This window comes from Falco biarmicus, chromosome 1, assembly GCF_023638135.1.
Source record: "Falco biarmicus isolate bFalBia1 chromosome 1, bFalBia1.pri, whole genome shotgun sequence".
Lineage (NCBI taxonomy): Eukaryota > Metazoa > Chordata > Aves > Falconiformes > Falconidae > Falco > Falco biarmicus.
Genome location: NC_079288.1, coordinates 3,542,568 through 3,556,071, shown reverse-complemented (window position 1 = coordinate 3,556,071; position 13,504 = coordinate 3,542,568). Strand labels below are relative to the sequence as shown.

Sequence of the window (13,504 nt, the reverse complement as noted above, 5' to 3'; positions counted from 1 at the left end):
ACCCCAAACTTTATTTTATTGCTAGACTGGTGTGAGACATACAGTCTGTGTCAGGATGAGACATGTTTTCATAAACTGGCTTGTGATTTATAATTCCCAATACTAATTGGTCTGGTCGTGGAGATAGATATGTACATGTACAGTTATTTTTTTTTGCAATATTTTGTGAACTATGTCTTTAATTATTGCACATATGTGCTAGAGACATTGAGAAAGATCAAAGAGGTAGGTTAGCAATTCAAACTAGTGTTTTAACCAGTTGACTGTCCAGATGGTTGCCAAGCAGCTGGGAATTAATCTTTTGCTGCATGATTAATCTCTACCTCAAAGTGTCTGTCTGTCTCTCAAAAAAAAGAAATTTTTTTGTGTGGTTTTTTGGGTTTGTTTGTGGTTTTTTTTAAACCATGTATAGATCCTGGTTTTTAAGGGAGAAAAGGTATTGACTAGGAAAAGTAGGTACTATCCACTGTTATTGCTGCATGTTGCACTTGTGAAATAAAGGTAGGAGTACAGTTTTAATGTCTGTTTCAGGAGATCCTGAAATGAGTGTAAAAAGTTCAGTAGCTGCTGAAATAAAACATATTAAAAAAAGAATAACACTGGGGAGAGAAAGTAGGTGTTTTTGACTGTATACAGACTCATTTACTTCACTGGACTTGCACTGTATGTAGTAATACAAAGTTTTCAAGTAGTGTCTACTCTTCTGTTATACTCGGGTTTTACTAACTGCCTTTGAAATCTGTATGATTTCTGCACGTTTGCAAGGTTTATCTGGGTTCAGTTTTCAGTGCTGGCAATTGAAGAGATGTTTTGTTGTGTTTTTGAGCAGTCTTTTGAGAAATTGCATCTAATAAGTTATTACCACATGTAAGCTTTCACAATTTCTAAACATATTTTGAACTTATTTTGGTACTTACTGGTGTCAGTCTCTGCTACTAGTGGCAGACATGTTTGTTATGTACGGAAGTGGGGCACTTGCCACTCCAAATAAAGCTGTTTTGTAATATATTGTGCTGTGGTGCTAATATGCATGCTATGTTTACTAGCTATATAAAATATCCTTTAGAGTGAAAATACCATTTCAAGCTATTGCAGTTGTTGGGATACAAACTGTATGTTATTCTCCCTATTCCCACTACCCCCAACTTGGAAATCTGTGAAAAATACATTGTTGTCTCTTGAAAGAGACTAATGACGTTTACATATGAATGAGAACAATTGTCCATTCAATTATTTTTCTGTATACAACAAATGTCTATTAATGTTCTGTGTCATTTGAAAAGTCAGACTTTTTCTTGATGGGGGAAGTCTGGTATGATTTGATTTAGGACAAAGCCTTTCATTTTTAGTGGCTATAAAAATGGGGCAATATCATATTAATTTTTTACTTAAGTGAATATCTAGTTTCACTTCAAAGAGTACTCTGTAAAAATGTTGTAACTGGAAGTAGCAGTTGTAGTGTTTTTAAAGAGCAAAGATACAAAGAAGGTTAGATCTGTGGAGAGAAGTATAAATGTTTGTTAGGTCAAATAATATAGTCCAGATCATAAACATAGACTTTTGTGGAAGGACCTTTGAATCTGGGCAAAATGCCATGTTTATAAAAGGTCTTTTTACATTCTAATTTCTGGCTTGCACGTTTCACTTGTTTGATACTGCTTTTCTTTCAGTCAATCTCTGGTTTGTCTGGACTGTAAGCTCTTTGCAACAGAGACTTTACCAGATATTTATTTCACTTTAGGCATTGCGTTGAATAAAAATATTGATGATATTCAATGCAGAATTTGGAGCAGTTATTGATTACTGTTTCAAAATGTAGTTAGAAATATTTTTTTTTATTTCTGCATTACACTCGGAGGGATGAGTACAAAACATCAGGCAAAAAACCCCCGATGTTAATGTGAATTCCAGATGGAAGACCTGCTTTTATTGTGTGTAATGTTCCACTAGGAAAAATATTATTTATGACTTCCTTTAATTTATAGGATGTGTTCTTGAAGTCCAATAGAACCTTGGAAATTTCAATCATGTGAAACCAGCTAGGTGGCAAAATTATACACCGCCATCCCCACCCCACCCTCTCTGGACATTTTTGGGAAATGTCTGCATCCGAAACAGTGAGAAATAATGATCTTTGATACTTAAAAGAATCTCCTTTGCATATCATAAAAATCCTTCATGTCAAAAACTCAAAAGAATAGTTCTTTATTGTATAGACCCCCATTTATGAAGGGGACCAAGCTGAAGCTCAGGGAGATGCAGCAGGTACCCCTTTGGGACCTGCAGCTCCTCTTGAAATCTTAACCTGTGAAGAAAAGCAATCTTCTCAATGATGTATTTTATTTTGTTCTCAACAAGATGTTCATCCTTATACCTTGCTTGTTTGTAAGGAGTTTTGGTAGGTCTGCAAGACTGTCTGTAGAGCTACGTTGCTTTACCTTGGCACAGCTTACATCTTTGGGTTTTAGCCTTCCTGGAATTTAGTGAAGTGTTACACACAAGGTCATCCACATCATGTCTGTCTTGTGCTTTGTTCAAGTCTTGAGACTTTTTCACCTGTTATCCCTCAGGAGGGTTTATTCTAAGTGGTTTAAGTGAACAACACAGGCTTGATGGTCTTAATTCTTCTCGAAAGTAATTTTGCCTCTTACCTGTCTTTTAGACTTCGAGTAAAGCTGGCTAAACTCTCCTGCACCGTGTGCTCCTGGAACAGGCTGCACTTGCAGGGAAATCAAACCTGCTCGTGCTTTTAAGACCTGTGGTCACATTTGATACTTTTGTCATGATACACACATTTCATTGTGCTATAGGCCCAGAACATCAATAAGTCTTCTCTCCTAATGTACTTTGCCTGTTTTAATTGTGAAGATTTTCCAGCTCTTGGATGTCGTGAGAAGGGAAGATGATCACCACATTCATCCATGTGTGAAAGATGAAGTGTATTTCTGAATGAGTCTTACATGGTTTACCCTTTTTGCTTTCTTTTCATATTATAATGCATTTCTCTCTTCAGTTAAAAACACTTCAGGGGTAGATGCTGATCTTTAGAATTGTTTGAGTAAGTATGTAGAAGCTGCTCATTAAATATGAGATGTGTTGTTAAGTTCTGTATTGCGTGACAGACATCTGAATGCAATGAAGCTGGAAGCGAACAGTGTTTTTTCCACATACTGTAAACTGAGCGCAAGTTTTTCAGCAGTTCAGTTTGAAAATGGAAGATTAGTTCCAATGTGATTCAATTTTATACTTAATGTAGAGACTTCTGTTCTAATAAATTGTTATAAAATATGTTTCCTTTTTTTCATGCCATTGAGTTTATGATATTTTGGTGGTTATTCTGACTCTTAAATTGTTCTGAATGTTAGAAGTATGACTATACCTCAAAACTAATCTTAAAACCTTTTGAGGATACAGTCTAAGATACAGAAATAACACAGTGAAAAAAGATAGCTTGTTAATTATGATGTGAGAGAGACTATTCCAGATTATTTTGTCTGAAGTCAGCATGTCTTTATGTATAATAAATCTTGAATGTTTCTCAAGTACAGTATCTCCTGCCTTGGCTTGCCTGTATTGTTTAAAACACTATTGTTTATTGTTTATAAATTAGTGATATTTATTTTTTTTAACCCTGGATGCGAAAGTTGAGTAAACATGATGGGTAGAAAGTTCTACTTGTTTGTTGTTTTTTGTGGGGGGTTTGTTTGGGTTTTTTGTTTGGTTGTTTTTTTAAGAAACCTTTTTCTTTTAAGAAAATATCAAAGCTTTGTATTGTGCACTGATTTCTTTTAGCAGCTGCATAACACCAAGACAAATAAGTTTTGTCATATATTGTAAGATGTACGAGTCATTGTTCTACATTGTTAGTTTGACTTTGAAGTTCTCGTTTATGGTTTACATCCTTCTCCCCCTTCCTCGCTTCCTCCCTCCCTCCCCCGTATATTCATAGACTTGGAAAAAAATCTGGCAAGCAACAAGTACTGTTTTGTCAAATATCCAAAAAAACTCTCTGATGGATGTTAAACCTTCAAGATGCCACCTCTGGCCTAAGGGTGATCCCTGTAATGAAGACAAGTGAATAGGGATCAGTAGTTCAAAGCTATCTCCAATTAATATTGTTAGTCTCCTTATTGATTTACTTTTAAATCAGGTATTTAAATATTTCTACAAATTTTTTGTAAGTGGTGACAAGATGAATGCTTGTCTTGTCATGAAAACCTGAAGTATCACTCCCCCCCCCCGCCCCCCAAAGATTTATGACACTTACAGGTTAGATTCTGACAGTTATGATTTAAAGTTTTGTAGCACTTAACCTGTGCTATTAAAATATAGGACAGTGATAGAAGGAAACCTCATTTTCAGGTAACTATTTGCTGGTTTTGGTGGTGTGGGGTTTTTTTTGAAATTCGGAAGAAAGTGTGACTAGGCACATAAAAGCAGTTCTGTTGATACCACCCTCCATGGCTTTAAATAACAGGGACAGCACAGATGTTTGACATCAGTATTGTTTACATGGCCTTAGGGTTTAATTGCCTCATACTCTTTGTAAGGAGAATAAACAATGACAGAAATCCAAAGGAATGATGCTCAGGCAACAGCAATGGCTGCGTTTCATACCTAGTTGCAGACTGCTCAACTACAGCTAAAATTGCTAAATTGCTATACTTTTTTTTTTTGTCTGAATGGTCATGTGCCATAAATTTCATGTTTTCTGCTACCTTTTAACTGGTAATAAATCGTATTAAAACTGATGAGCATGAGTGCAGTTAATTGCTTCTAACAAGGTGAATGACTTTATGAAGTTGTTTTCATCTATTTTCTCTAAAACTTACAAAGGTCTTTGATACTGTTGTAGCAGATTTTGTTTGTCAATATGTGTTTAATAAATAAAGTAAAGCCGAAGTGCAAAGGGCTCTTCGTAGAAGAGTAGCGCACAAGGTTACAAAACAGGAAATAGAGACTAACTTAGCGAATGAGGTTTGACATTTGGTAACTACAGATATGCAGTTGACACAGTTTGGTATGGTTTTAATTTGAAAGATACTCCTTTATTGAAATTAGTACTTAATAATGTGTTTAAACTTTGAAGGGGAAGGGGAGAAGTTTCACTCCCAGTTGTGAAGGGATGAGCCCATTTGCTTCATCCCCAGCCTTAATGATATCACTTTAAAAAATGTGTTTACATGACTCAGTTTTTTTTATCTACTTATGCGGTGAGATTGGAAGTCTGCCTTACACAAAGGGTCGGTCAAAAAGCAGATTTATAAATGAAACCAGTGCTCCAAGCTTTGCAGTAGGACTTTGGTTGTCCTCGTGCTTTCTGGCTTTTCCAGCAGTTTCTCACAGAAGAAATTCTAAGTGTAAGATTTTTAAACCAATATGTCTTTATTTTTACAGCAAATGCTCAAGTTAACACTTCCAGAAGTTGTGATGAAAGATACCTGTGTGTCTTGGAACTGTGTACCATTATAAAATTAAAATGCTGTTGGAGATTTTTTTGTTTTATTGTATTTTTTACCAGTTACTCATTATAAATACAGCTTTCTTTGTAAGACTAGCTGAAAACTCCACATGCGCATCAACTATTGAATTTCAAACACTTGAATTCAGGATTTCAGAAAGTTTATAGAAGTTGAGGACCTTGAATGCTTCTCAAGGTATCACCTTTTCAGCCCTCAACTGAGGAGGAATTGGTCTTTGTGATTTTCCAAATAAGAGAGAGTTTTCTTTTTGGTCTTAGTTTTAATATTCAAAGTCATCTATTTTGTTATTAGTGTTTGCTGTCATTAAGAGCTGTCTTTTGTGTCTTGGACATGTTTTTCACATTTGTTGTTGTGTTGCAGCTAGCTCTCCTTTTTGGAAATTAGTCTAAATTCTGTGAAATTGTGACACCTGTTCTACTGGAAGTAATGCAATGCATTCATGAACTAGAATTGATGAAAACTGGTGCAAATGCAAGAATGGTGTTAAGTGGGAGATTAATGACGAGAAGTGGGAGCCAACTTTCAAGTACAGGGATTTCCACTGTCAACCTGTGGGAAAACAGCCACGTGCCAGAGAACAATCACTCTCACTAGAAAATATATGTCTGTATTTAATGCAAGACAAATTTTAGATTTTGATTTATTTTTACGTTCTTTCAACGTACAGATTAATGACATGTAGACCAGATCTCAGCTGATGCAAACTGCCAAGGATTAATTTACATCAGCTGAGACATTCTCACTTTATTAATGAGTTTTAAATGCAATATGTTTGTGTGGATCAAATGGCTATGTGATTGCAATAGCTATACATCAGTAATTCATAAGTTTTAATGTAATTCCAGTCGATTGGAGTCTCTTTCATGTTTAGTTTCTGGTATTTGTGTTTTGACAAACCCTTCATATTTATTTATGGAATGCTCACACACTGTCTATCTGGAAGTGGATTACTGCGCACTTTTTTTTTTTAAATCAACACATTTATCACCTGGTACTAAGATTTCATTCTGTAACGTCACTTTGTTGGAAGGATTTATGTGTGGTTTTTCTTTTTTTTTTAATATATACTATGTATATATTTCATGAGTAGAACGTGCTTTTGTATCATGAGGCTTATTTTTGGATGGTAGACGGCTGACAGCTGAGAACACTATTTATTTTCTTTGGATTAATTGTAAGGCTTAACTTTTTTTTTTCCATGGTAATTTGCATAAGTCTACCTATTTAGGCTATTGGGAAATAGCCTGTTGTATGTGGTGTAATAAGCAGGTGGGTACTTTGGATATCAGCGATCTGGAAACTGGAAGAATTTGCTGCTGCTTTTTTCAGTTCTTGGGGAGTCTTCCGTATTTACTGCACAGCATTTTGCATTTTCGAGTTGATTTGGATTTTTGTAGCTCACATTTTCAAGTCACAGTAAACAAATATGTAACACAAAGTAATCACATAAAAGAAATCAATGATTTGCATGTGTTTATTGTTTGTGTATGTTAGATAAAGAATCATGCTTGAATGACTGCTTTAGGTAAGTCAAAGGAATTAAAGGCAGAATGAATGGTGCTTGTTGGCTGCTTTAGAATGTGTTGGTATTTGAGGGAATTAAAAGGCAGCTTCTTACTGAGCTAAACAGAACGGGAGAACTGGAGGTAGCTGGATGGTGACGGGAGGCCAGTGTCCAGCTCCAAGGGGACTCACCTCAGCACCGTGAGCTCTTAGAAAAAAAATTTCTGTTGACAGCAGACCACAAGTCATCTTCTGGTGAGGTCTTGGTGGTCCCACGTCAGTGATTCTGGTCTGCCCTTTATAGGGTGAAGGGGGGTCGTGGGGCTGCTTGGCTGTGCGCTTTGGCTCTGAGCAGCAGGAGCATCGTGTGTGGATGTGGAATAGCCTGAGCCTGAACTCGAGGTGTCACTTCTGTCATTTACAAGACTGAGAAACACGAAATACCTATCGCATTTGCGGAGTCCTGAGGACAGTCTCCAATGGCGTAGTGAAAATATGCAAGGGATGTAAAGATACTTTAAAGGTGAAAATGTAGACTCTAAATAAGAATTGGCAATGTGTGAGCGTGTCACAGGGGTTCAAGTATGCTACTTGGAACAAACAAAAGCAGAAGTAGGAAATGTATTTTAGCAATCCAATTCAGCAGTATATCCTTAATCCCATTATAAGTAACCTTTCAAAGGAAATGTGTTTATAATGTGAACTCTATGAATAATAGAAAACAAACAAAAATAAACATGCATCTGGGCTAACGGACATTCTTTGTATAAATGTAACACCTGCCTAAAGAATAAAAACAAGTTTACCATACTTGGTATATTAACAGAAATGTTAAAAGTTTTGTTCTTAAGTGTTTATTTAAATAAAGGATGATAGCTTTTCCTGGGCAATAGCAGTTGTTTTTATTGCCAACTAAAACATCTTAAAAATTCATTTTTTAAATAAGTAGGTTTAGATCTTTTGTGTTTTATCAAATAAATATGAAAATACTGGGAAACTGAATATAGATTTTTTTCATAGCAGTTATTTGTTAGTGACTTCCCATTGCCTTCTTAAAGACATACATGAATAATTCAAAAGTTTTATGCAAAGGTCATTAGTGCAATGTATTCTTTATTTTAAATAAATTATCTGTCTTCTCTATTTTTCTTTTAAAGCTGGACATAAAAATGAAAATAGCGGAAGGTAAATTTCATGAAGAAAAACTTAAATTACAGCAGAAGCATGATACTGATATTCAAAAGGTAAGAAGTGTTTGTATTTTTTCCCCGAAAACAGTATAATTAAACAAAATAGAGAATCTGATTATAATAATTAGCAGTTTTACTTTAGCTTCTTCACCATTGCAATTAATGTTCCTTTAAAGTAAGATTGTAGATAACAGTTTGCATAAGCTGATAAGAATGCAGAATATTCTACGATAACACAAACTTAGGAAGGGAAAAATGCTTGCAGAAAGCATGTGAAAATACAAGGTGATTTGGTTGTTTGAACAAGACAACCTATCTTACCAGCCTAACAGCTTCTGTAGCTTCATATGCTGATGAAATCATAAACCTGCGATTTTTTGTTTAGAGAGAAAGCACTTGTATTATAGAAAAGTGTGAACAAAACCACTTAATTATTTTTTTACGGACAAAATACAAAGAGTAACAGTAGGAAAATCCACAAGTATATCACATGTGTTCCTGCTAATACCGTAATAGTGCTTGTTCTCATGTCTCCATTTTGACACTATCTTAAAGTGTGGGCTGGTCAATAAACAGTTTGTTATTTATGTTATTGCATTGTTAAAGCTATATTGGCTTTTAACTCTTCACAGCAATAAAATGACACCAGATATACTTCCTTTGGATTAAGTTGGATTTGTCTTTATTGTGTTGCGTAACACCACTCTTGGGGAGATTACAGAAAGACTATCAAAGGGCATACTGTTACTTTTAATACCATGTTTTAAACATGTGGGGTAAAGTTCTGCGAGGTCTTAAGTGCCTTCTGAGTCCCTCCTATCCCGGGAATGTAATGTGAGTTAAATGCTCAGCATCAGGATCACGACAACTTATCCTACTGTAAGCTTTGTGTTACTGAGTACCTCTGTTTTGTTTCTTAAGACTGAGTCACAGCCTTGGAGGAAGTCAGTTGACACAACACTATGACACATCAAAGCCTCCTGAAAGGATGTTAATATTTGGTCAGGTGCATATTTGGCTCATCTGTTCCAAAGTCTGTAAGCAGAACTAGCTAGCAAAGCTGAGAGTCTAAAGGAAACAGCTTTGTGAGAATAAGAAATAGTTTAAATGCTTTCTCATCCCTTGAGTTGTCATCCTTTTCTAACTGATGTTAGAATTCAGTCTTTTGAAGTTGTTTAATAACGTTGGATATTTTAGAAAAGGTTAAATAGTGGCGTATTAATCTTTAAAGACACAAAACATTTAATGCAGATGGAGTAATATTGTTTTAAGATGAAAGCTGCTGTTTGATGAGAGATTTGGGGCACTGTTATAAAATGTGTGTGACTTTAATGTTTATCTTACATGCAAAGTTTGAATTAAAATACTGTCTCAAAGTGTGCAAACATTGGAGCATTTTTTCCCCCCAAATCAGCGTGTACAGAAATAAGAATGTAGTTGCACCTCAGATACTTGCTCTATTCCAACCCATTGTTTCTTGGAGTACATGCAAAGGATTGCAGCTGGTGAAGTACAGAAGAGTGCAATTCACCACTTATTTAAGTATTTCTAAAACCTGATGAGAATTTTAGATGCTTTTAAATAGTATCAGGCAACATAAATATGAAAAGAGAAACAAATCCTTTCTATTTGCAGTAGTAGCACTGTGAAACTTCCAAACTCAACATAAGCAACATTGGATTTGCCCAAGTTTAAAAGAAAATAAAAAGACCATCCTAAAACGTGAAATTCCTTTTTAATCTACTACCTATATTTATCTAAATCTACCCTTTGTTTATGCCTTGGAAGTCTTAGTTGTGAAAATTACTTAGATTTAATCACTTAGTCCTGCACAACCTAAGTGCTTCTTGAAGGCTGCTCCTTTGACCGAGGTCATCGTATATTATTTTGTGCTCTGATTGTAGTTTTCGGTTTTCGGACTTTTATTGAAGAATTGTGAATTTTTCCTACAGATTTTGGATAGAAAGAATGATGAAATAGAGGCATTGAAGTCCCTCTACAAAAACAAACAAAACGAAGCTGAAGAGACGATCAGAAAACTGGAGAAAAAAGGTGATTTTTATCTTCATGACTGTTGTTTTTTGTGTGGTGGGATTGTACTGTACCCTTCTTGTGGCTGTGGGCTTAAAAGTTCCTTCTAGGTGCACATGTCCCTTCCCTCTTCATTTGCCAGTCTTGACCTAATATTTTCCTTTAGATTTTGAGAGGCTTGTCCGGTTGTCTTTGCTGTCCAGTTTCCAAACCGATTTTTCCAAGAGGCAGTATGATCTTGTTCCATCTAATACTTGCAGGTTTTATGAGTATCACCAAAAAAAGTTTCTTTGATGGTACCGAAGTATTTTGACCACTTATTTCAAAATTTTTGGAATCTCTGGCTTAAGGTTAATTTATTTATACGTTCATTACATTTTAATCAAACCACAATGTTTTATTTATTTAGGACTATTGCGGCAAGAGATTTAAAATGTGAGTTGTAGTCTTGAATATGCCATAAGTATGAAACTTGGCCTGTGTGTGGCTTGTCAGCAGTTTTTGAATGTTAGTTTCTTTTAGAATTCCTTGGAGTCCATTTACACTATGGACTAAACCACAACGTAAAATAATACACAAGTTTGGCAATCTTTGTTCGAAAAGGGAAAGTCCCATGTACATTGGTTCCTGCTCCTTGGCAAAGTATAAAGTGTCCAGCAAGGGATCTGGTGCTTCTCTTGGTGGCCTGGTGGTCACTGTCCTCTGTCACGGGTTGTGTTTGAGTCACCTATGCTCATGCCAGCTAGTGAAAATCATCAGTCACTCCTGAAAAGTGAGTAGGTACCTGCTTTATTTTCCAGAAAAATTGTTAGACTGTGAATTCCTGATGCAATCACTTGCAATTTAAGTTGGGGAACTTAATTTCCTTGTATATCTTGGGTATTCAACCTTTACAAGAACTCTTTCTCTTAAGGATGCACATAAAATCAGGTGAAAAATACCTGTTTTCTTTAAGTCATACAGAATTCTGTTGATGTATATTTACCGCTTCAGTCAGGAGAAGTCACTATGAAATATTTTGTAAATAAAGTAGAGAACACCTTGTAATATTTTAGTGACACAGAATCTTAAGCACTACATTTTACAGAAGCACATGCATTAAGTACTTTTAAGAGCCAAAAATCCACCAGAAAGTCAGGTCAATTGGAAAACTGATGTAATCTGCATCTGTTGACAACACTGTAAAATCCCCAAGGTATCTCTTGAATGGTTGTTTATTTTCCCATTTTTGACAGTGCAGACCCTTGTTCGTGAATCACAAGTTGTCAGAGAAGCAAAAGAGAAGCAGATTATGGAGCTGAAGAAGATGTGTGAGCAAAGCAGTGATTCTTTGAAAAATGAGTGGGAGAAAAGGGTAATGAATAATACTTGCTTTCTTTCAAAGACTCCTACATTGTGTATGTGGGGTAATACATTCTGTCACTTAGACAAAATTAATATAAGGAATGTGTTACTTCTAGCAATATTTTCTGATGCTGATTTATTTTTTTTCGGGAGTAATCTTGCAAGACTTCTTTTGCTGATGCTTGTACCCCCACCCCTGGCCAGCTCGTCACTGTTCCTGGGGTTCATCTGCCCCTCTTGGCAACTCTGGGTGCATTAGGGAAATGTTTATTTCTGGTTGACCTGACGTGGAATTTTAATCTCTGTAAACCTGCTGCTACCTGCTGCCACAGTGATGCCTTTGAACTATGATTTTTGCATTGGGTCATGAATTCTTCAATGTATTTTTATTTATTATTAGACTCAAGACAGCAGCAAAGCAGAGAGAAAAAGCATGTTTATTGAGAGACAGCTTCACCTTTGTCCAGTTATTGTCAGTATTTGTCTTGCTTACGCCTCTCAGGAGAGGGAGGGTCACAAGAAGGGCAAACCCACCTCCCATCACAGATGAAGTATGCTGTTTAATTTTTTTGCAGCCCTGCATCTGGAGGTGATGTTGATTTTAATTCTTGTCTTGTAAGAGATAATTTGTAAATCTTGTCCTTTGTGCTTAAGACCTTGAGGCTTTGGTGTTAGGTGGTTGGTTGGTTTTTGTTTTTTTTTTTTTTTTAGAGGAGCATTATTTTTATTCAGAGGTCATCCCACTTTTTTCACTTACCTAGCAAGTGCTGTTCCTACACCTGTAATTGTTGTCAGTGATGCCAGTGTGCAAAACAAGAAGGCAAATTAAAATGCTAATATTAATTTTAACTTAATGAAATCGTAGAAGTGGAATTGGAGCATGTGTTATTATGGAAAAACATGTTTTTTTTCCTTTGAGGTTATTTAAATAGATGTTGCTGACTATAATGCAAGTAGTACTGTATTGTGTTGTACAGGAGGAAGAGACATTCCCAGCAATTTTGGTTTTATTTCTATCTTACGCACCTGGAGATTAAATATTTACTTATTTATTTTCCCAAATTATTTTTAAACTGATCTTAAATTCAGTCAATCTTCTGAACACCACACTGTATATATGATACTTATAATTTATTAGCATTCTTTAATTTTGGATGAAGACTTTTATGTTAAGCTACTGCACGCTGTTGAAGTCTGTTAAATAATGGTCCAGATTTACTAACACCACCATAGTTTTGCTTGATAAAAATTCTTTGCTCTGTTGGTAGGCATGGTAACAAATAACTTTCTACTTCTCTACTTGTTGGAGAGAAAAACCCTATATTTGTGCAAATTAACCTGATTTTAGCAATGTGTTTAGAAAGATGCTTTTATATTCCGTATTGCAGCTTTTTCCTTCAGCTGTGAAATAATTGGTTAGAAACTTGAGAAATAATTACTAGCTGTTATACAACTGATACTAGCTGTTATACAACCGATACACTGTACAAGTTTTGTGTGCTAATTTGATGTGACATTATTCTTTACTATTGTATAGATGGAAAATTGCAAGTTGAGGCTGCTTAACTAGAGAGGCCACTGGTTTTCAGAATATAAATCAAGGGTTAGTAATGACACAAATAATCCTTTTGTTAGACAAGTAGATAGTTAAGGCTCTGCAGCTTCTTACAAACTGAGAGGCAGCTAAACTGGCAGTGTAAGTGTCTGGAGAGAGTATTAGTGTTTCTGTGATAGAAATTAATTAATTTTATGCAACAATTATTGGCGTTCAGCGTGAATCTGTAAAGAAATGGAATATCAAAGTGTGTCAAAAATACGTATATGTTTTAGCATTCTTTATGGATTAAGTTATGCCCTCTACATTTTTAATTTACTTATACCTCTAAATTAATGCTTTGTAGAGTCATAGTAGACCTATTTAGCGAGACAACGATCTCGTTCTTTTATAGAGGA

General features: G+C 35.5%; 1 protein-coding gene across 3 annotated transcripts in view; it reads left to right on the top strand.

The window, feature by feature from the left end:
• The window catches only part of CEP112 (centrosomal protein 112), a 171,843-nt gene that overhangs the window by 26,216 nt on the left and 132,123 nt on the right, over window positions 1-13,504 (top strand). For all 3 annotated transcript variants that reach the window (XM_056330394.1, XM_056330410.1, XM_056330402.1), the window contains 3 exons: window positions 8,144-8,230; window positions 10,129-10,228; window positions 11,443-11,561. In XM_056330394.1, coding sequence (XP_056186369.1) covers window positions 8,144-8,230; window positions 10,129-10,228; window positions 11,443-11,561 — 306 coding nt within the window. The remainder of the gene's footprint in view (window positions 1-8,143; window positions 8,231-10,128; window positions 10,229-11,442; window positions 11,562-13,504) is intronic.